Here is a 24,671-nt window from a genome sequence, read left to right as displayed (position 1 = left end):
TGTTCCTCTTTATTCTTTTTCGTTTTTGCACTCCCTTTTTCATCTGTCTCTGTTGTGTTGTGGAGGGATAAGGAGCTCATGAAACTGGACTTGAAGTAGATAACAGTATATATGAAGTGCAGTAGCTCATTTCCATATATACAAGTCAGCGTTTCCCTTTGATCAACTTTCTTGGAGGGGTGGTGAGGACATTAGAAATATTTCAAGGCACAAATGTGGGACTTTAATTTTGGCAATTTTCCAAACTGATACAGTAAAAATGCTTGATTTTTGAGTCTGTGTGTTGTTAGACTCACAAGTCAGTCTTTAGACGCTTTGCTTAACTAAAGACTGATGACTTTGTCCCTGATTTTGTGTTTAGATGGGCGGATACAATTTCAGAGTTTAAAAAACTCCCTGCTTTGCAGAACCAATAGTAAATCTGCAGGGCGGTCCTTCGGTGGCTCGCTGAACTCTTGTGCTTGTAAACAATCCCAGCCTATCCCAGCTGACACTGGGCCAGAGGTGGGGTACACCCTGGACAGGTTGCGAGTGTATAGCAGGGCTGACACATGGAGACAGACAACCATTCATGCACACATTCACACGTACGGGCAATTTAGAGTCAATTGGGCTGTGGGAGGAAGCCGGAGTACCTAAGCGACAATGCTAACCACCGTGCCACCCACATTATTTGATGTTAAATGTCAAGTTTATGTCCTAAAAACTATGCATTTATTTACTATAAAGAACGATTGAATAAAATCAGTAATTCCTTATTAGTCAGGCGGGGCTGGGGGTCCGATAGGCGGGGCAGGCCGCTCCCCCAGTATAATCGTCAGGGAACACTGCAAGTAGAAAGAGTTTATCAGTGCATGTCTTAAAGACGAATCGTAAATTGTGAGTATATCAGTGGCATGGGCAATTAATTGCAAAATGGTCACATTCAGGAAGAGAAACCACATTTGCATACTTTCAGCTGCGGAAAAATCTTTCAGTAATTCAGCTACTACAGTATAATTTCCAATCATGCTGTGGGACAGTGGCTCTCATTGATGCCACGACCGTAACACTGTGTTATATATACACATATTTATCTAAGTAAAATCTTGTTTTCTCTCTCCCTTTCCCCCCTCACCCTTCTCTGTTACAGATATTCCCAGTATCACATACTACGCTGGTGAGTATGTTTTCTTTTAAGACAGGCGAGTACTGTTGAACTTCCTGTCGACTAATGGTTTTCACTTGTGTGTAAAGATGTTTAAATGCATCACTAGATGACAACTAGTTTACAGTACATAGCTGTAAGTTTGTGTGTATATGATTCCTGCATCACACTTAAAAGAACAGGTATAATGTCAGCCACCTAATGGAAACAGCAGTATCCTTTCATTTTTATTTTTCACGGTCATAAGGAGAGATTTACCACTATTTTATCTTTCACATGGTGTGATGTTCTCTGGTCTTGACACACGCTTGAAGAGGGCTTATACTATTAAGAGCTCACTAATTTCATAGGTATAGATAAGATATTTTATGGCCCTTAGCTCCAGTCTCTCTCCATGGCTGTTGCTAGGTAACTGTTGATCCTATGTTTTCAAGGAGGATGTTGTATATTTGGAGCTGAGAACTTGTCATTCCTGAAAAGGACAGACACATCATTTACATTTCTTGACCTTAACTTTGGCTAGACTCCACTGGGAGATATGTTTCCAAAGTTGGGGTTAAGATTGAGGTTAACAGAAACTTCTAATGAGATGGTGCTGTCTAACCTTGCCAGGAAGTAACAGTGGCACGGCACTCAGTTTGCAGACTAGGCAAAGTGAACATCTGCGGCCAATAACAGCGCTGCGGATACTCTCGTTCTCAGCACTGCTGATAAGGATCACAAGTAAATTTTTAGTGGAGAGCACACTGAACATAACATTCAGCCGCTGTAACTCTGTTAGGACAGAATTTATATCATGCCGTAATTTCATGTGGTGATAAAGACAGATCTGGAGTCATGGCTCAATAAGCACCACATGTGGTTTAAAATCTTGTAAATAAAAGAAGACTAAAGAAAGCTAAGACTAAATAACTGATATAAAGTATATATGCACATTATTTTGTCTTGATGATTTCATATTGCTTATTCTTGTGTCATTTGACATGAGGATGTACTAAAGAGTGATGTCTGGTCAAAATTGGCTTTTGGTGCAGTAAAGTACATGATGTATTGGTTCTGAGCCCAAAAGATGGCACAAACATTAGTTAATTAACCGTGATTCTTGTTGAGACTGTCCTCCCAAGAAAAATGACAATATCATTAAAAAACAGCAAAGTCTATTAATGTTAAAGTGACAAAGTGACTGCAGCAAAGGAGCAAGTCAGACAATCTTCAATGTCCATCAAGAGAGGAGGTCCGTGCATAGACTGGGGGTCAGTGTGGGCTGATGGGTCAACAAATTATTGGGTTTATACATGGGTGATGGCTGTTAGTTTCCCATTGCCAGCAGACATTGGTAAACATGACCCTAACCTTAGCCATGTGATTATTATCGTAAGCATGAAGATAAAGGTCCCCAAACTTTAACCATATTATTGTCACATCATCACACATGTTCAACACTAATTTGTAGGGCTGGGCACTATGATGGTTTATACAGTAATTAGAGATTAGAGATCTGGCAGTACCATTCCCGTTATTAGTTATTCAAAGCAGGCTAATTCTAAGGTGTCTAAGGAATTGTGCTGCCTCGAAAGGTAGTGTTATTTGGGCACACATGGAGGAGGAGGGTAGAGTTGTCAATACAGAAACTTGTAATGCTTGAAATTGTTGTTCTCAGAAACCTTTAAGGTTACATTTTGAAAGAATTTTAGTTTTACTGTTTTGAGTCTTTGCTGTCTCATGTGAGGCAGCAGCTGTTTTTTTTTTTATGGAAGTTCTAAATAAATGGAGAAAAAAATCAGATGTGATTAAGTATGGTATGTTTTTTTTAAATTTAGAACATGTCTTTATCACAGAACAATTACTGTGCTATGATTTATACTGAAACAGGGAGAAAAATAAACATATATCCTCCTGAAAGGCAGATCAGGTGAGAAGACGCTTCTATAAGTCGCTCTAAGGTGCGGTTGCAAAAAGCGTATCTTGTCTTTAATTTGGAGGACTTATTATTGAATAACTGAACATATACCTACATGCTCTCCATCAGTTTGTGTCACAAGAGAATCACGATATGATTGCTGTCAGTGTTTTGCAGCTGGAAGCCCACCTGAAAGCGTTCATGTTCATCTTGTGCTCTGGGACATGAGAGGAATTGAATGTCAGGGTGCTTTATTAGAAGAGCTGACATGCTGCAGGAGCAGATGAAATATGTTTGAGCGTGAGGACAGAGGGCAGCAGAGACCTGCTGAGGGCAGTACAGAGAGAGACAGACGGACAGCGAAAGGGGGACGGATAATGAAAATGAAGGAGAAAGGGAAACAAGTGTTGTAAGGGGTCAAACAGTGGAATGTGTGTTTTCAGTGGCTAAACTTAAATCCTGGTAAAACCTTGTGTGCATGTCGGGTTTGAGTGTTCATGTGAGCACTGGCTGTTTATTAAAGTTGGAGTGTTGATTACGAGTTTGTTCCTATTAGCATACTTATAAGTACCGTCTAATCAGTTTGGCTACTTTCTACTGCATCAAGTCTCAATTACAGTATTTATTCCTTCTGTCTCTCTGCTGCTCTGCCCTACACACACACACACACACACACACACACATGCCCTCTTCACTTCTGCCTGTAAGTGAGCGGAGCAGCTTTTTCGCAGCGTGGTCACAGCAACCTATACTGAAAACACAGCAGAGGAGAAACACTTGGCTCACACGCACATGCTCACTTTTCCGATTTTATCGCACATACTCCTTTTGCTGAGCTGACACTTACACGCACTTTCCCACGCACACACATACGCATGCACACAATCGCCTACCTGCTTAGTCACATGCACTTTTGTATACGTACAGCCTCTCTCTGGCTTCCACACATAACTCCCTCACTGTATAGCCTCTTTGGTGCACTCTTCTCGACTGCTCAAGGTTTGCACTGGATGTTCAGTGTGTGTGCGTGTGTGTGTGTGTGTGTTTGGCTGCGGCAGTGTGTGTGTGTGAGAGGAAGAAAGACCGGGAGGATGTTGTGATCTAGTCGCCCTTCCGCTGCTCCAGAAGAAAGCCTTCAGAAACCAAACCACGCGACGCACACAGCTGACTGACTTCGAAACGGATTTACCGCATCAATTTTTTTTTCTTCCTGCAACCCACATCTTTTTCTCTTCGTAGTCTTCCTTCAATCCTGCGTGGCTTCACATCACAGCCTTTTTTAGTTCCTGACATTTTTTTTGTCTGCTTCACCTTTCCCTTTAGGTCGCTGTCACTTTATGTCGCTCTCTGACATCAGACACCTGCTTTGACCTGGTTAACTCCTGCAGGCTCAGAGCATTGTGGGAAAGCTTTGGAGGATGCGAGGCTCAGCTTCTCCCCAGGGTTTCTCCACTTTCTCTCTTCACGCAGCTCTCTTTTTTTCTTCTGCTTTCCCTTTCTAATGCATATTTTCTTTTTCATTCTTTCTTTCTTTTATTGATCATTCTGTTCTTATTCAACTCTTCCTTTAATCTGTTGTCTTTCTTCTTTTTTCTCTTGCTCTCCTTTATCCCTCCTGCATCGGTCACTATAACTACCTCTCCCTCATGTTGCTCCATTTCTCTACGCCCCTCTTTGCCCTACATTTTTGTCTCTTTCTCTGCTGATGCCAGTTCCTCTTTTCATCGTTCTCTCATCCGTCCTACCATCTCCTTTGGACAAAATTTTGGATTTACAGAACAATTCTACTACTTTTCCTGGACATTGGTATCGGTAATTTGATGTAACTATATGGAGTCTTTGCCAGCAAGGGATGTCCATGTTGTTTTGTAACCTGGATGATTTATACACAATGCCAAACCCTGTGATTTTAGATTTATGGCTGCAGGGAAGGCATCTTCTTTGAATTTCACATCAACGATTGATTAATTGGATCAGCAGCTCTGCACTGAAGAACTGAATTTGATAATCTGTGAGGAATTATGGGACCGCAGGATGACCTAATGGGTAGAGAAATCATCGCCCCGCCGCAGAGGCCAGGCATGAATGTCAGTTTTGGGAAACTTTCGCCGTGCTGAGGTGTCCTCAAGCAACTTGCTGAATCCTCTCCACCCACATGGGCTTTTTCTACTCGGAGTGAAGGAGGAAAAAAGAACTTCCTGAAAGGGATCATTAGGTTACATATTACATTGCACAATGGTAAACGTATTTTACTGGGTTAAAGGTCATGACATGTATTGGATGGATTGATACTAACACCTGGACCCCGAGCTACTTTCCCACGTTGTAACGTAACATGATGTTTCAGCAAGCTTAAAGCAGAGAGTGACTGGCAGTCTTGTGATCAGTAGCTTGGATTACTGTACCACAAACTGCGCCTCCAGTTTTTATTGTCATTTGTTTCAGCATTAGTTTGTTTTTTGTTGCCGAAGAAGGCCTGACTTTGACATTAACGTTGATTTGGACAGCTTCTGTATGCAGGATCACTGTGGATATGATAAGCTGAGTCAGACCTTTATCTCAGTGTTATTTAAATCTCTATCAAGTGGACTTGGACCATGATGATGGATGTCGAGCGTTGTGGCTGCTAGAGCATAGGCAGTCAGATTGGTATATTCTCTACCTCCTATGGGGATACTTGCTGTGTCATCACTTTTTACAGTACAAAGGATATTTGACATCCTCTGTTTCCTCTCACTGGGCTCTTTTCCTTTCTGGAGTTACTTACAGCCTTGGGACTTCTGCTCTGATTGATTTTTTTCTATTGAGCTTCCTGTGGCTATCTTGTGAGGTGGCTAAAAGTTGCACAATGGATTTATCACCCCTGTAACCAGCGTCAGCCCAGTTACTAGCTTAGCAGGTCTCAGCTGCTAACTGTTTTGGAGACATTTAGGATACGTCCATTTGCATTTCCTTGGATTATTTAAATTTATATACCAGGAATTTTTCATAGTTACAAAACACCAGCGAAGCATCCAGTCCTACTTGGCTCTATGCTGTTTTGGGGGCCCAGCAGGTTTGTCCGGGCCCTGTGGCCAGACCTTGAACAGCTCCCCCTACAACACAAATGGAGAACAGTGGCTGTATCCCGCTCTGCTGGAGCAAGGGGGCTTGCATCTACGCACAGCACCCGCTACCAAGTATGTACTAATAAGTGTAAATCAACATGCCTTGTTGTGTCAAAAATGGAGAGGAAGGCTAGTGGCCAGGCACTCTTTATTATTGTGTATTGACTGAGACAGCAGCGTTTAGTTGGATATATGTTTATTTTATGAAATCCTGATGATTTGCAACTAACTGAGTGACATAGTAACATAACATAGTATTAGATCATATCATTAACTACGTCTACATGCACAAAATATCTATTTTTTGCCCTTATTCTGAAAAACACAATATTCCTACCAAGCTGTTTACATGGCCAATGAAAATGAAAATTCTGCTAATATTCTTGTTTACATGCAGCTGTGCATACTCCGATTAATGTGCCTTAAAGTGTTGTATACCGCGTTAAAATATGGAACAGTGGAACAGCCGGAGGTTTTGTTTCTTTGAGTCAAAATATGATTTTTTAAAGAGTTTTCCACAGCTGGTGGACTTGTTCGTCTGTGCGAACATAGCCTTCCTCTTTCATTCCTTCAACCACCTTCTTGAATAGGTCAGTGTCATGATATGTGCACATATCTAAAAACCTGTTATTTTAAATCTTACTATATAATGACGAAAACTCTGTCTGTGTGTGTGTCTGTGTGTCTGTTCCACGTTTTTCTCTTCACTGACTTGGTCAATCCGTGTGAAATTTGGCACAGTGGTAGAGGGTCATGGGAGGATGCGAATGAAGCAATATTACATCAATTGGCCAAAGGGGGGCGCTATAGCAACCGATTGAAATTGCAAACTTTGAATGGGCATATCTCATGCCCCGTATGTCATAGAGACATGAAACTTTGCACAGAGATGCCTCTCCTCATGAGGAACACATTTGCCTCAAGAACCCATAACTTCCGGTTATATAGATTTTCCGCCATTTTGAATTTTTTGAAAAACACTTCAAATCGATCTCTTCCTAGGAAGTTTGACCGATCTGCATGAAACTCGGTGAACATAATCTAGGGACCAATATCTAAAGTTCCCTCTCGGCAAAAGTTGGAAAACTTACTAAAACTGAGCTTCTATAAGGCAATGAATATTGGGGAGGGCGTGGCTCATCACATAAAGGTGTATAACATCTCAAGGGTTTCACCGATCACCACGCAACTTTGTAGGCATATGACCACACATAATCTGAGGGGACCCCTCCATTATTGGCCCGATCAAACAAAATGGGGGCACTAGAGAGCTAATTTCTTATCTAGGCCTAACCGCCATATCGATTTTTACTAAACTTGATAGATATGTAGAGCAGGACGCCTCAAGGTGACTGGAGAAATTTAACTCTAATTGGCAACTGGGTGGCGCTATAACAACAGAAAAATGCTTAAAAATGGCTAAAATGCGACCGATCGCTGTGGCTCCCCCTGTGGCCCAATGTTTCTTTTTTTCTTCTAATTTTTGATATGACTAAGTCATGGTATGGTATGCTGTACATAATCACGGAAACTGTCAGTGTGTCATTCTGTCAGTCAGTCGATCTGTCTGTCCCACGTTTTTCTACTCACTGACATGGTCAATCTATGTGAAACTGCACATAGGCATTGAGGATTGGCATAGGTCGAAGGTGACAAAGCTACCAATGGGTATGGACTAGTCCTTTAATAATGTTTAAAAGTAGGTGTGTTTCTCTTTTTGACCAGAAATGTGGGGTTTTAATTTCGGCATGCACTTCTTCCACATTCTTGCAAACTGTTGGCAAGTTGGTTTGTGATCAGTGCACAGAGGGTGTGCTGCAAACGGGTAAAATCCCCAATTGAGACTCTATTCAGACTGTGCTGTATACATGACCAAATAATGCTACTAAACCCAGAATAATACCAGCATATCCCACGTCTTAATCAGAAAATGCTTAATTTGGAAAAAGGCCCTAATTCAGAAACTCCGAATGGAATGGATTGACCCATGACAAATTCGGAATATTGTCATTTTTGGAGTAGTAGTAAAATATTAGTGCTCATGTAAGAGTCGTCTGCTTATCAAATGTGTAATATTCCTTTAGACAGCACACTTTTCTCTATCCTGGTATCATTATTTCCAATGAAATATAAAAGTCATCCTTATGACTTTCCATACTTGTTTACAATCTCTCACTCTACTTTGAAGCATCTTTATATTCTACTGAACATACCATATTTCATCAGGCTGGTTGGATTTCATTTACCTGAGCTGCTTTGTGAAGTCTGAATTAACAGGTCTGTGTATTTAATCTCTCTGGGCTTTCGATTGCAACAGGATCACAGTGCATTACAAGACACCTAAACTGTCCTCTGTTCGGTCATTATTAAGAACTCATAACCAGCTTCAACTTCATGCGCTCTTTGTAACCACTGCAGAATGAAAGAGGCTCACTGAAGTGCTGCATGTGAGTCAGACAAATCAACTTTAATTTGATTTCCCAGCAGGTCCATTTAGTGATACAAAGTGACAGATCACCAAATCTGTCCAATGACTGTGTTACTCGTTAGTCTGTGTAGCTTCATTATTTGTGTGAAGATGAAACATTCTGAGCTGAAATGCAACATTTGCTTTGGGTTAAGCCTTTCTTTGAAAAACCAATTGAACTATGGAGTCTTATCAGTTAATATGTTTGCGTCACAGTTCTACTGAACTGTAGTTAGGGTGGTGAATAAGATTGTGTTACCCTAGTAGCTCCGATGTCACTGGAACAGCTCAGATACATGCGTTCACTAGCATGCACTTTTAATGCTGGTCTGTTTTTATTTATTTTTCCGTTAGTTCCCCATGGAAAAGCATTGGAGGCAACATTTAGCTCAGTACTGAACAGTCACGTAGTACAAAGATACACAGCCGATGTTCAGACTTTTTCTTCTCTGTCCCCTGGTATAGATAATGCGCATCCTTGGCAGAAGACGGAAGATAGAGTGTGGTGGTGTGGGGGAAGGGGGAGGGCAGAGGAAATTGTTTGAGGATGAGAGAAAGATGAGAGGGAGGAAGGAAAAGAGGTGGTTCAATAGGACAGGAGGATCAAATTGGAGATGTGGTGGCAGGAACTAAAAGGTCTGCGAGCATGTGAGATGAGTGACTGAAGGAGATTAGGAGAGGGGGATAAGAAAGGAGCTGCAGATGACAGAGGTAAAGGGTGGAGAGAGAAGGATACAGGAGGTTTGGCATGTGAAAAAGAAAAAGATGAAGGCTTTGGAAAGAATAAAGACGGGGGATAAATGTGAAGAATGAGCAACTGAGGAAATGAGAAAGAGAAAGGGATGGTGAAAAAGACAGAGAAGCCAAGGCTCCCCCAGGATGGTGCTAACCCCAGTAACCCAGATACCAGTTAGACAAGGAGATAAACCGTCCTTCTGCTGCTGCTACGGGACGGAGCTCCACTCCAGCCTTCTGTGGTTTTACAGGCTGACTGTCAGTCACTGGAGCCCCACTGAGAGAGGGGGTGGTGGGCCTGGCAGTCGCCTGCTCCCCTCCTGGCTGCCTGCGTGGCCTAGTTGATTTGGTTCCTCTCTTTTTTTTTTTCACCTCTGTTTGAGTGTGTGAGGGCATGCATGTGGGGATTTAGTGCAGTAATGTTGAGTAGAAATTGGTGCAGTGAGTAATGGTTTCATCTGTCATGTGCTGTGTTGTGCACCTACAGTAATTTATGTGCTTTGAGATCCGTATTTTGCAGAGACCCATAACTGATGTTGCAAGCTTTAGACTCAGGTAACTAAAGGACAGCAGGGCTTTTATGGCATGCTTATTCACAAGAAGTCCCAGGTGTCAGATTTATACATGCTGTATGATATAAGAAGTAGACAAGTATTTGATCTGTACCACAAACTGATGCTTGGGCCAATGGATTTACGTCCACTATGTCACGTCAGTGGCATATATTTATTACAATTTCAGACTTTGCCAGAGAAAATAAAGCATAACAACTGTATCTACTTAAGCTTTTAATAATTTATTACAAGTTTCTTTTGTACATCACAGACTGGATTGTAGCTCCAGTATTTAGGGACTATGTTAACAATAACCTCTTTTGACAACTGCTGATGTAAAGCAGGTAAACATACTAGTTATGTGTGACATAACAGTATTTATAGCACTGTATGCATGTAATAAGGTAAATGTAAGTATGCCTACTTCTCTAATAGGATTTCATCAAGCTGTATGTAGTATTTAGGTTAAGGTTACGTGTGTGTGATTTTGTGTTGCTATTGTCTTTTGTGTGAGTGTATGCAGTCAGTGGGGTGTTACAACAATTTAGTGCTTAATATCTAATCTGATTACTGACTGAGAGAGAGAGCAGCAGCAGATGGCTGACTGGGGTTTGTGACTCTATGGCTCCTCTGGTGCAACTGCTCCTATTTAAAAACGAATTGCAGTCAAAATAATGTCCTCAATACATTTTTTAGCATGCCCCTCTGAGACGAGGCGTGAAGGCTGGGAATGACCTAAGAGTGTAGCTGTTATAGCAGCTGAAGTTGTGTATGTTGTGTGTATCACAACTTGTGTACATTCTGGACAGGGTTTTCCACAGCATGCTTTGATGTAAATTTATCAGTAAACCCCAATAGTACATAGAGCTGCTTAATTATAGCAATAATTATTATCCTGGATATTTTTACTGATATGCAAAACATTATCATTCCACAGGATTACTCATTGGCTCGAAGAACATTATGCCTTTATTGAACATTAACTACATTAATGCCTTTTAACTTTAAATACAATTGAACTGAAAAACTATGAAATAAATCAGAGTAAATGAATAAATAAAAGTGAAAGACTTAATGCAATGGCAGAATTAAAGGAGCCTTTACCTTTTTGTGCTTTTTGTCCTTTTATTACTTGGTCATATGCCACTTTGTGACTGGACTTCAAATGCTGGAACAAATCGGTTGTGTTGCTTTTTAGTGCAGCCATAACCACGCAACACATCTTGCACATGATTGTGGTTTGTTCCAAGTAGGACTCTGCAAAGCCAAGTTGTTTTGATACCTTAGAATTTGTCTTACCTTTCTTCTCAACCAACAGCTCTCTTACTGCCCTCTTCTTAAAAGTTCTACCAACAAAGACTTGACTTGACTTGCTGTTTTAATTTCACGCCGAAACTTCTGTTGGACTTTGAAGATGTATGCTTGATTTACAAAATAAAAGACAAAATGGGAGCAACACTCATAGACTTGTCATGCGGCACAAAATAATTTTGTTTCGATTATCTTGTTTTGAGAATCATCATTGAAAATAAAATCGAATTAATCACCTAGCCATACTAGTACATAAAACTAGAGTATACTGCAATTTAAAGAAGAATTTGTTTTTCTGTCAACATAATTTTCCGTATAAATGGTCAATCTTTCAGTAACACTTTTTACAGGAAGCAGCAAATTATTCTGATGTCATTACTCCGATATCCACCAAATACAAAACCTGGTGTCTGCTCTCACACAGCAAACTGTAATGACAAGACAAGGATAGGTTAGGATAGGATGTGATGTTACATCAGCAACAGAACACAGTCAGTGTGTGGGCCATCTGATGTTGCCAGATTTGGCCATAATGTGAGACTCAAGTGATTGTTATTGGATAGGGTTCCCTTTGGCCCTTGAAATCCTTGGAAGTTAGTGAATTTGAGGGGGGTGGGGGGGGGGGGGGGGGGCAAGGCAGTGAAAGTTTTTGAAAGTAGACATAGATAAACATGGACCATTGAATGTGTTTGAATTGATGTATTTTGTGCAAGAATACAAGTTGCAGTTCTTTTGATATTGTCTGCCAGCACAGTACAATAAGACATTTTCAGACTAAAGTAACGTTACCTAACGTTAGCCGGCTGGCAGTTGGTTTACAAACTTTACCTTTGCTTTGATGAGTTTAAATCACATTGTATCTCCCTTGACGCACATATACTCAGTAAAGCCTGGGCTTCATTGTTGGTCCATTTGTCTGGGTTTTTCTCTTGTTTGTATTTTGTGGTGTCTGTTGTTTACACGGCTAGTGGGTTTTTGAAAATGCCAGTTGCTGGTGCTGCACTGGCTTGCGTGTTTGACCATTCAACGTACAATTACTTTACTCAAGGTTTCTGTTGTGCTGCAAGAGTATCTTCTTTGATATAGGAGCTAAAAAAGTCCCTCAAAATGGCATTTTGAGAACTACAATTGTTCCTAGTAACTGGGCCTTGAAAGTCTTTGAAAGGTACTTGAATTAAATGTTTAAAAAGCTGTGGAAACCCTGATTGGAATACTTAAATAATCAAACAGTTTGGGTTTTTTTTCTTTGCATAGTCACCACAAAAAGTCAGGCCAGGTAAACTCACAGACGGCCAGCCGCTTAGGCCTTTTAGGAGTGTAGTGTGTAGTGTGGTGTATTGTAACTCTTAAAGGAATATAGCGACAACAAGAGTGCTGGTGTGTTTCATAGTTCAGAACCCTCTCCTTTTCAAATACAGTGCTGATCTTCTCCACGCTTGTTCAAAAACTGAAGTGTAATGTGAAGTGTAGTTTACAAGACTTTGTAATCTGTAGCATTTCCAACAAATACACAGCCCTGAACTGTCTCTGTCTGTTTGGGAGGCTTGAAATATTTGCAGCCGTTGAAGTAACTGAGTAGTAACAATAAATAATTTGCTATTATTTTGTGCAAAGACTCAGTATAATATCGCAAGCTGTACTTATTTAATGTTCTATCAGGTAGACAGGGTCAGTAGTTATTAACCAGCCAGTATTGTTAGAATGAGATGATATGCTGGTCTTCCTAATGGAATTATAGCAGCAGTGCACTCTTCAGGGATTTTAACAAGCCACCTAATAATCCAGTGGTATCATAGCCACAGTGGTATCATTTTAATTGGATGATGATAGTAATACTGTAAGAGGGGCATTTGTAATCTGATCTTCACTAATCTGTTGTATTAAAGCCTTGAGGGTCTGTTGAGTACATAGCCATGCCTGTGACCATTATACACTCACCTCTCTTCATCAAACCTACAGTCTGAGCTCAGTTTTAATAACAGTGCATGCAAATCTGCTGAATGTCTCCACTATTTTCAAAATGCACCTTGGTATTTTAGCTAATAACCAACTGATCTCCATTTTGCTGTTTGTTTAACTGCAGATGCTCAGAAAGTAAATGCTAAATAATGTAACATAACTGAGTACAAGCCTTGGCAGAGTTTTCAGTTATCCAATATGCCTCAAGGACTTTTTGCCCAGAATATGTGTTCATGAAATAACATGTAGATGTGCATTTTTATTTAAGATTAAATACTTGGACTGATAAACCTTTTTCCTAGCAGGTAAATATTTTTTGCACTCTATAAACAAAAGATAAAAACTGGTCAGTGTTTAGATCCAACGAGTATCTTCCTAAGATCTAAATGTTTTCAGAAACATATTTTAGTGTTCTGTTTAGCTTGTAAAAAAGTGAAAAGGTTGTGACCCGGGCGTCATGTTAAAAATAGTCAAGTCAAAACGAAGCACTGCCCACTGACTGGAGCAAAGTTTGTAATGTTACAGCTAAACAGTACACTAAAATATGTTATTGAAAACATGTGAGGGGAGAAATAGGCAATGCCTTAACAGAATCTTGTTTCATATTTGATCAGCACTGCCTAATTTGACAATTTGAACCCAGTTCGCAAGCAGTAATTGACATGATCAACAGCTGCTTAGAGACTCCTTGTCTCTGATTGGTTTTCATGCCAATACAAGAATTGTGAAGAGATTGAGAAGCATAATTTTCACAGATTATCTACCTCTTATATTACTGTCAGGATTTATAAAAAAAACTCTATTGTCATGTTTGCTAAAAAAAAAAGTTACGTACTGTAGCTTTAAACAATCCAAATAACAAAATGAAATTGTTATTAAAAGATTAATAATACCCAGACCTGTGTTATAACATTAAAAAAAGAAGTGACAGGCTTATGTCATAACAGTCACTAAGTTAAGCATCCAAGAAGGAAATCTTGAGCAATGCCTCTTCATAGAAACACGATGTAATAATGTGTATCAGACCGTGCAAGCACACACATGCACACACACACACACACACACACACACACACACACACACACACCCTATTGATACAGCAAATTCTTACAGGAGAGTGCTGAGTCAAGTTATCAGATACATAATGTCCTCCTTTACACTTCTGATGCAGTCATTGTGCACGTACACACACACACACACACAGGCATGCATTTCAGCGTGTGTCTTTGAAGAGGCAACTGTAGGTCAAGCTGTCAAAAGTGCTGAGCCGACTTTCCCTGGATCAGTCTCCGTATTTCTGTCTCTGTTTCTTTCTTCTTTTTTCTCCGCCTAAAGTGATCTGACCGTGACCTGAACACAACTCGGAAAAATGCTGAATGTCGTGATGTGATGTTAACAGTAGTGATTTTTATGCTTGCTACAGGCTGCTCAGAACAACAGTCAAACAACCATGGACGAGAGAAACAGCAACTGAAAACACAGTTTGGCTGTCGGTTTTATTGCCTCCATATTTAGTGGAAAAAATAAGTCATCAAATATAAATAGCCAGATTTTTGAGCCCTGAATATTCTGGTAGATGATGATGATGATGATGCAGATCACAATTTTAGACAGGCCTTTTGGAAAACTATTTAGTTGTAGATTACATCCCCAATACTGGGAATGAGCCATGAAATTAGTCAGTCACTCAGATTCACTTTACTTGTATCTCTTTTGTCACCACGTGATAGCCAGACTTCACAGTCGGCTGAAACCAGTCACTTTAGTGATGATGACTCAACAAAGCCTGCAGGGATATCCAGGAAGTGACAGTATGACACAGGAAGGAGCAGAGTGTCTTACATAAGGCCGCGTGAAGATGAACCGACAATAAAAATAACCTTTAAAGAGGACGTTTATGCTCATTCCCAGGTTCCTACTTTTTTTATAGAGCATGCTTACATGCTTAAATGTTCAGAAAACATTATTTTCCTCATACTGTGTGTGCTGGAACACCTGTATTCACCCTCTGTCTTAAATGTTCCATTTTAGCGCCTGTCTTTTTAAGGAGCTGCACACATGCTGTGTCGTTAACTGCCTGGGAAACACGAGGTCGGGCGCTACTTTTGTGCCTTTTTTGAGCCAGCTTTCAAGAGCGTGGTGGCAGGTTGCTTCTGAGGTTACGAAGCAACCTTAACAAGTACCATTTACCTGAACTCTGAGTCCACAGCTGGTCTTCTTCCAGGCGCTGTTTTCAAATGTGTGGGCATATCGTCCATCAGACAGATAAAAAGCTCTGGCAGCTTGTCACTAAAATGAGCAACTTTTATTATTTACCACAGAGTGATACTTATGGAAGAACGGAAAGATATCTGTCGGTTGATCCTCGTCACATGACATGCGATGTGCCCTTGTTGCACCCTGACATAGGCTCTTGGGAACACATGTATGCCTTGACAACGTCGCTTGGGCATTTGAGCATGCCTGCCTTGCGTCTGCATTGAAAACAATGACTTTGAGGGCGCAAAAAAAAACAGCATGTGTATGGCTTCTAATCCTCCCTCCTAAAAGAGCCACATCTGCTCTGATTGGTCATCGTTGCAGGGTCTTCTGTATCTGCATCCTTGATGTCTCTCTGCACTGTCATGGCAGCCAGGGAGTATTTGTAACTAAGCATAGTGGCACTTTCTACCCCGAAAAATCACCAATAAAAGCTTCTAAATCAAAATCTTGACAACTGGACATGTTTCAGCAGGACTTTGATCATCTACATCTACAACTAATATTACATGTTCCCCTGATGTTAGCATGTAGCTACATGTAGCAGCGTAATGTTAACACCTACAGTAGTGTGTCTGGATTATTCAGAAGCGTCTTGACGCCTGAGGTTTTTGCTAACAGTGATTACTTTTACATATGTTTACCTCATTATTTGAAACCTTGACAATGTTTAATATGAACATGTGGCATTGTTACCTCATATATATGACAGAATTTTTTTTAAAAAGCACGATACACCCCCGTTTCGAGAAAGTTAATACGTGAAGATTCTGAGAAAAAAAAAAAAAAAGAATCTGCGGAAGTTGATGGTTTGTGCATTGTTGAGCACTGCAGTTTGAATATTATTCCTGCTGTAGTCTTATACTTCGGTTATAAAAAAAAAAAAAAAAATTAGACATCTTGTGATTCTGTTCATTCATTTGTAAACCCAACATAAGAATATGTCAGTAAGAATTCATCCTGCCTTCAGGCTACAACCCACCTACGGACACTACTGCTCAGGCTACTACCCGACTACAGCCAGCACCACTGAACACCAGTATGTCCACAACAATGTACTAATCCTCCTACAGCAGACCTTAGCGTGTCAAGCCAGATTTTAGAAACCACCAGATTGTAAAGTGCAGCCTAGCAGCCATGCGACTATTTGAGAACGGTAGAAGTCTGCCTCACAGAGACTCTGGGATGGATTGGACTTGCTGGATACTTCTATTCTACACTGCAGGTAGAATGAATGATCAGACTGGTTTACTGACGAGCTGGAGTGGCTCACTGTTAAACCTAGTGCTTGACAAGACTGAGTGCCTGGTTGATTTAGCAGCTGGATGTCCACTTCAACCCGACAGTGTTTCCCACAGGGAATTTATTTATTTAAACTCAGCTGATTTACGTTGAGCTGTGAGTCCATTAAGGCCTCCTGAAAAACCTTGTGTCAGTGTTTTGCTGGTTTATGTTGACTCTTTACTGACTGACTGGTTGGTAGCTTCACTGACACTGTCTTTTTACAGTTATTTGTCTTGTGACATCTCAGTTCGATTATCTCCATGTGGATTAGTTCTTGAGTGAAACTTGATTAGCATGAGTTCTCTTTCACGTCTCTATGATTATTAATGTAACATGTTTTGTGTCCTCTCAAATGTATAGAGTGCAGTATGATTGACAGGCTGGTGGTGACTGAGAGGTTGTTTGAGTGGGTGTTTTACTGTGTCAGCTGTTCTTTCAGCTGTCTGCTTAGAAGGGTTGATGAAGCAGTTTTCTTAATGTACCCTAATCACCCTTTTTTTAACCCGTCGACTGTGAAATGCTCTTTTTTATAAGATCATTTAAGGTATTTCCAGTTTGGATACAAGACATGCTGATTACAGGTTACTTGTTAACTATAAAGTCACATCTTGACCTCTGTTCTTACCCCACTCTCCTTTTCAGAATATGACAACCAGTTAGCCCCAGCAGCAACATCTGATAAAGACATGGCTTCGTCTTCCTACTTGGAACCCAATCTCAATCACTCGGCAGCGGGTGGTTGTGGGGTTAAATCCCGATCTGGGATACCTGGTGTTACCAGTGCTGGTACCAGCGGCTCTGCTGGAGGCCTCGAGCGGCCCTCGGGCTCCATGGACCGGGTTCTGAAGATCTTCCACTATTTTGAGACAAGTGCCGAGCCATGCACCTGGGCTAGTAATATCAGGCATGGAGATGCGACCGATGTCAGGGTGAGACACACAAACGTTTCTTACCTCTTTCTCATGCATCATCATTTCCCTGATTCTCACTTCTGTTCATAACTTCCTCCTGTTTCAACAGGGTGTTATCCAGAAGATTGCAGAGATCCACAAATTGCGCTGCGTGTCCTCTCTGGGCCTCCGTCTGACCCACCTGCACTCTGATGCACTCCATTGGTTACACCCTGATTTGGGCGTGTGTCACGTCAGGGAGAAATATGAGAAACAGCACCCCCAGGAGGAGTGGAGGTAGAGTTACAACCAGATTCAATGATCACACTCACTATCTGCTCCCACTCACACAACAAAATTTACAACCTGGGTGATCTGGACAGTTATTGAAGATTACTAAAATAATCGCTTAGTACATCATCATAGCAACATATTGTCATGCATGTTTCGTGTTGCCGTCCTGCCATTCTGTCGGACTGTTTGTGTATTTTTCTCATGCAATCCAAGAGGGTGTTGTCCGACTACTGTGTGCCTGATTACATGTGAATGCAGCATTAATGTTGTTTTAATATCAAACAGTAAACCAAGTGACATATCATCACTGTATTCTCCTCAGAGGCGTATAAGAGGACAACCTTTATAACAAACATGCCATCTTTACAAATGCCCCGATGGGCTGTACAGAAGCTGCGCTTGTTGAAGCTACAAAACTGCCAACCATCAAGTGTATTTTGAAAAGCCTGCCTTACAAGCCACATAACATATGATCCCAATGAAACCACTGATGTGAACTACTGTATACAGTAGGGCTGCCACGATTAGTCGACTAATTGATGACTAATCGACTATTAAAATAATCGGTGACTATTTTAGTAGTCGACTAATCGGTTTGAGTCATTTTTCATAGAAAAGTACTATAAAAGTACCCCAAAATCCTCTTATTGCAGCTTCTTACATTTAGATATTGGCAGCTTTACACACTCTCCTGTGACAGTGAACTAAAACCCTTTGGCATGAGTATGAAACAAGACATTAGATGACGTAATTTTGGGGTTTGGGCGAGACAGGCCGACATTTTTCAACATTTTAACACATTTTTTGATGAAATGATTAGTCGACTAATCGAAGAAATAATCGACAGATTAGTCGACAATGAAAATAATCGTTAGTGGCAGCCCTAGTATACAGGCAGTCAAAAACATTGGAACCAGGTATTTAATATTACTCCCTCTTATAGTCCTGGTCTTGATTTTCTTGAGATTTGAAAGTCCTCATATAAAGTGTGAGGCGTTAATAGCAAATATGAGTAACAAGTTTATGATGTTTACCTAAATTCATGTGGTCAAGGTGACTTCATTGCACAAGTACATGACTTGCATGCAGTGAGTAGTTCTTGCTGTTATTATTCATTGCTCATAATCAAACTCTAATTTATTAATCTTCCCATCAGTTTGATGCAGTAGCCTAATATACTGTGCAATGAATAAGGATTGATTTTAGGTCCCAGAGCAAAAGCACATTGTTCTGGGAGCCCTTGGACACTGACTTGTTTTTAGGTATAACTTTAAGCTACAGTCAAAATACATTTAAAGCAACACTAAATGCAAACCAATTGAAATTCATTGAGCAAGTATTTGTGGGTTTAAAGTCATTCTGTTGAGCTGAGATGGATTCCACATTCTGTTTGTCGTTGTATGATCTTGTGAAGTATTTTCACGCAAAGCTTGTGGCAGACATTTTGTGTTAGCCTTTTTTGGATGGTAGAGCCTACAATAGATAAATTCAGCGGGCAAATAGGAAGTTACAGTTATGCTGCTGAGTTTTGCATCCCTGCCGACTCAGTGAATTGCATCCAAGCGGGACAACTTTAAGGACTTGTATATTTCTGTAATGACTCCTGTATTTTGTGCATACCAGCCTTTTTGGTATATGCGTAGAATGTAACCAGTATTTCTTGTTTTCCCATTAATTTTTCTCTCGGAAAACAGGAAATACTTTGGATGTGTATTCCCAGGGAATTCCATTTAGCAGGATTAAATCCTGCTACGAATGATGTGCTCTGTGTGATAGAGGGAATTGAGCTGCTATTTGAAAGCAGCTCTGTCTGTTTTCAACCTACACTCAAACTATGCTGGCGCTCAGCCATCTTCAGTTGATATTGTTAACAGCTCTCCTTACAATTCAGTCCTTTGTCCTGCAGTGATGTGTTACACCCAAAGTCATTAAAATTGAAATGAATTCAAAATGTACGAGTTTTTCACACCGCTAACATGCAGCCGAGCAGTTGTTGCAGCTTTGCCTCGGAGGGCGGCAGAGCTGCAAGCCTACAGGAGCTTCTGCTGCTGCCAAGCTATTGTTAGAACAGCAGAAGTAGCCCAGGGGATGGACTGACTCTATCTCACTCCGCTCCCGCTCCCTTGCGTGTTTCTCTTCTGTCTCGTGCGCTCGCAGTCGTTCTTTTTCACTTTGATCTTTCTCTCCATCCTTCTTTCTCTCACATCTGTGTTTTCTTTTTTATCCAGCTCCCTTTTTTCTCTCAAACACGCATCATTTTCTCTCTTCTCAAACTCTCCCTTTTTTTGGTTCATTCATTATAGAACGAGGATGTTTTATTCATTTTGTCTTTAGCCTTGATTTCCTTTGTCATCTAACCACAGGCCTGTCGCATCACAGCAGCACTACTCTCCTGACCCATTTCTCTCCACTGTAGTCACTGCAATATGTCAGTCATAAAATAATATATCACGATAAACAATGATGGCCCATCTGGGTCCTTCTGTGGCACAGTTAACTGGCAAGTGTAACAGCAGGAATCTCATTATGTTTTATGGTATTACAAGGTTATCACTTTCAGTTAGTTCACCGTCAGCAAAATATGAAATCACGTCTCGCTGTGCCACCAGACCCTTATATAGTGAGTAGAAAGAGCATCTTCCCACTTTAACACTTTATTTCAAGACCGTGTGTTGGCAAACAGCCACCCTGCTGAGGTGACTTTGAGCAGGACATGATATCTACTGCTCCATTGGTGCTATCATGTGTCTAACATATTCTTAACCCTACTGTGAAGGTGGAGCAAGAGAAATGAAGAAACTGCCCTAACTATATGGTGCGAGAAACTACTCAGGGCCACTGTGTGTGTATGACCATACAGCAAAATGTGTGAGCTGTGTCATAATGCAAAAAACAACCATTTTCTCTAAACAGGCAAGATGGGATTCTTTTAATCAGTAACAAGTTGTGAATTCTGTGGTATCCTCTCACATAACCATGTTTGTTAACCAAGTCTTTAAAATCAGCAAGTCAGATGCACAAATACAAAATAATTAGATAAATACATCTGTGTAATGTATTTATTTGTGACACACTACTTTTGTCCAAGGGCTAAATTTGTGCTAAGCAAATACAGTGGGGGGCAAAAACAAAAAATAAATAAATAAAAAAGTTTAGAGCTGATTAGCCTGTCATTGTTTATTCATTTTGTATGTATCATTATTGCTATCATAAGCCATTTTTGGCTTCTAACCTCTCTTGCACAGTGTTTTTGTTAATGATCTTTTTATTAATTTTCTTATTTACCAGAACATATCAGAGTACAGAGGTGAATATTAATCACATGGGGGCGGGGGCATAACAACAACAACAACTATAGAAAGTAAAAAATAATAAGAAAGTTATCAAAAATAGAAAAATAAAATAAAATAAAAAATTAAGGTAAAAGAAATAATGATAAAATAAATAAACTTTAAATTCTTACTGTTTTTTTATACACATGTATGTGCAAAAAATAAACTAAACTAAACCAATTGTTTAATAATCTTATCCATAATTCATATAAAATATATCCATATGAAATAATTTCATTCATTCATTCATTATCGTAGCCGCTTATCCTGTTAAGGGTCGCAAGGGGGCTGGAGCTGATATCAGCTGACATTGGGCAAGAATAAATCATTTTAATAAAAAAAAAAAAAAAAATTAAAATAGATAAACTAAATTTTACACAGGTGCAACATGTTAGTTCCCATTCTTGCATGAAGATATTTGCTTGGTTCTAGACTATTGAATCCGTCCTTTTCACTGAGTTGACTGGGACTGTCATGGCCTTGGTGCATGTGTGTGCTTGAGAGAGAAAGACAAAGAGAAAGAGATAGGAAAACAAGGTGGAAGGTGGACTATTGCCATTTTTGTAAGTTAGGCTATTACTATGCTGCCTATTCAGTGTTTTATGCATCACCACTTCTCACTGATAATAAGCTGACAGATGGATTTAAAACATCTTTAATACCTGCAGGATGGAACGCACATAAATGAGGGCTGGTAAATCATTCCATCATTTCACTAAGATAATTTCCATCTCAATTGTTTTTGGGGTAGCTTCAATATAGGAAGAAACAAATGGTAGTTATCTTTAAATAGTGGCACACCTTTTTTACCTGCTCACATTTTCTGAATTGATGAATATGGTTCAGGGCTGTGTGTAGCCCATGGGCTGCCAGTTGATGATCTGTGCTGCAAGTGATAGGTTTTAGAATCCAGGCTCACCTTCAAATCACTCAATATGATGTGGTGAATTTTCTGTCCTATTGTAACGTTTGACATTTTTGAAAAAGGTATATCCAACTTTTTGAAATATGTTGTGAATGTGAAAGTGAATGTCATATTATGTGCCAGTGAATAACACTCCATTACTTATATAAATGAGGCTCTGGGTTGTTGAGGTTTTTCATTCTCTGGTATACCTCACACTGGGCCAGAGTGTGGGGTTCAAACTGTATGGAGGTCTTTGCATGCGTCAGCTGTATGTATGAGTAAGCCTGCTCCTTCTGTCTCTGTGCCTCAGACTGGCATTGAATTTGGGTGCTGTGGGTTATTTCACTCTCTGTGTGGGTGGCTGTGTGTGTGCTGGCTGTATGGTAACTTAGCCAAAATTGTCTCTGTCGTTCTCAGGTATGAGTTGCGGATGCGGTACCTTCCCAAAGGTTACCTCAGCCATTTCTCTGAAGACAAACCCTCTCTCAACTACCTCTATCACCAGGTGAGGCAACACGGCAGCATCACATAAAAAGAAGAGACGGGAAGGTGTCCACATTATACATTAAAAAATAATAAGAGTAAACATCTGCTCTGCTACTTCCTTCCCACAGATAACTAAAAATATACCTAACTGATAACACCTCATTCTACTCTCACATGCCGCTACTGTATAACTTTATCTTTTTTCAGCAGTGTTGTTATAAAATATTTCCACACTGTGTTTCTCCAGGTGAAGAGTGACTACATGCAACATATAGCTGATCAGGTGGATCAAGATGTTGCTCTGAAACTGGGCTGTTTGGAAATTAGGTGAGAAACACGCACACATTAGCTCTTTTGCCACAAGCATGATCAACAAAATATTCTGGTTTCTGACACACATACTTTACTATTTACATCACAGAAGTTTTCCAGAATACCTGAGCTAAAACATCTATTGATGACCATTTAACACTGGTTTTTCTTCTCTCTTTGAATTATACAGGAGGTTCTTCAGAGACATGCCAGGCAACGCCCTGGATAAGAAATCCAATTATGAACTACTAGAGTAAGTCTGATTCTATTTGGTCGCCACAGTGAACCACATTTAGACATGGGATGATATGAAAATTTCATGTTACGATTATCTCGGCCAAAATAATTGAGAGTCACGATATTATCCCAGTAACATGCACTCAAACTTCTGGAATCACTTTACCTTACAGTTTATTAAGAAATGGATATTTTTATTGTGTCACACACAGAACTCATATGTTTTTTTAGTGAACATACTTTCATGTGAAAAACAGCATCAAATTATCTTAAAAAATTGGGCTGTTCAATTGTTTAAAATGACCTCATATGTTTCAATATAAAATATCACAATGCTTGATTAAGACCTTTTACGTTTTCTTGACGGTGGTGTGTGCCCAGCCTCTTTTTACAGAGTTTCTTTTATTGCTGGTTGTCCAGCAGTCTCTTTGGGTGCTGCGGAACATGATACTCACGATTATCCTGAAAATGGAAATTCACCATGATCAACTTACTTTGAGTGGGGTTTTTTTTTCATCATGATCCGGAATAAAATCATATGTCATCCCATCTCTAACCACATTACCTCTAATTTAGATTTAGTGTATTTTAAGACATTGTGAGATGGTAGATTTTAACTATTTAAAGATAAATGATGTGATATGATGTGTTATTCTCAGGAAAGATGTTGGTTTGAGAAGGTTCTTCCCCAAAAGCCTGCTGGACTCCCTCAAGGTGAGTCTAAACTGCTCTTAATGTAGAAACATGTCACTGTTTAAGTTTCATTGCCAGATAACAGAAGTGACAGTGGCAGAAAATTTCTGTAGGAATCCCAGTCCTGCTTCATCGGCTGAATGAGCTAATGGCTGTTTGAGTGAGCGGCTGACTGGCAGGGAGACCAACTTGATGACTGAATGGATGTCTGGCTGATTGTCTGATAATCTGATTGCCTGGAATTAAGTTAAACTTCCTGTTGTCACTCGCACTGTGCTTTGTATGTTGTACGCTTCTTGGCTCTGAACCAACTTTCTCCCAGAGAGACTTAACCCCTTACATTTTTTTTCTCTCCTACTCTATCAGGCAAAGACTCTACGTAAACAGATCCAGCAGACCTTTAAGCAGTTCGCAAACCTTAATAATGAGCAGAGCATCCACAAGTTCTTCGAGATACTCTCTCCCATCTACCGCTTTGACAAAGAGTGCTTCAAATGTGCTTTGGGGGTAGGGCAACACTCAATTCATGAAGACAATTACTGTTATGCGTAAAGTTGAATGGTGAAATCCATTCATACATTTTCCATGCCTGAAAAATTCATACTAAGTGAGGAGGTTGAGCCTATTAGCATTCACAGGGTATAGGATGGATTGTCATCTTTAATTTAAAAGGCTTGCCAGAACCATATAAAGTGAGGTTAGCAATTTCAGTTTTAGCATTTTTCCTACAGTCCTGCTTTATATAAATATATAGCTCCTATTATACAGTTCTCTGCAGCAATCCATTAAAACTGTCA

General features: G+C 40.1%; 1 protein-coding gene across 20 annotated transcripts in view; it reads left to right on the top strand.

Moving 5' to 3' along the window:
* The window catches only part of LOC117266168 (focal adhesion kinase 1-like), an 84,725-nt gene that overhangs the window by 9,128 nt on the left and 50,926 nt on the right, over positions 1–24,671 (top strand). For 17 of the 20 annotated variants that reach the window (XR_013492218.1, XR_013492217.1, XM_078171891.1 and 14 more), the window contains 8 exons: positions 1,133–1,159; positions 17,366–17,652; positions 17,744–17,910; positions 22,564–22,651; positions 22,880–22,959; positions 23,135–23,197; positions 23,841–23,895; positions 24,241–24,381. Coding sequence is in view for 18 of the 20 variants with exons in the window: in XM_033641182.2 (XP_033497073.2) it covers positions 1,133–1,159; positions 17,366–17,652; positions 17,744–17,910; positions 22,564–22,651; positions 22,880–22,959; positions 23,135–23,197; positions 23,841–23,895; positions 24,241–24,381 (908 nt within the window). In the remaining 2 variants the exon portion in view is untranslated. Of the gene's footprint in view, positions 1–1,132; positions 1,160–4,162; positions 6,227–17,365; positions 17,653–17,743; positions 17,911–22,563; positions 22,652–22,879; positions 22,960–23,134; positions 23,198–23,840; positions 23,896–24,240; positions 24,382–24,671 lie in introns of those variants that run through there. The other 3 variants (XM_078171886.1, XM_078171885.1, XM_078171894.1) reach the window with 2 other exon arrangements.

This window comes from Epinephelus lanceolatus, chromosome 10 (assembly GCF_041903045.1).
Source record: "Epinephelus lanceolatus isolate andai-2023 chromosome 10, ASM4190304v1, whole genome shotgun sequence".
Classification (NCBI taxonomy): Eukaryota; Metazoa; Chordata; class Actinopteri; order Perciformes; family Serranidae; genus Epinephelus; species Epinephelus lanceolatus.
Note: the sequence above shows the minus strand (reverse complement) of the source record. Positions and strands in the feature narration are given on the sequence as shown.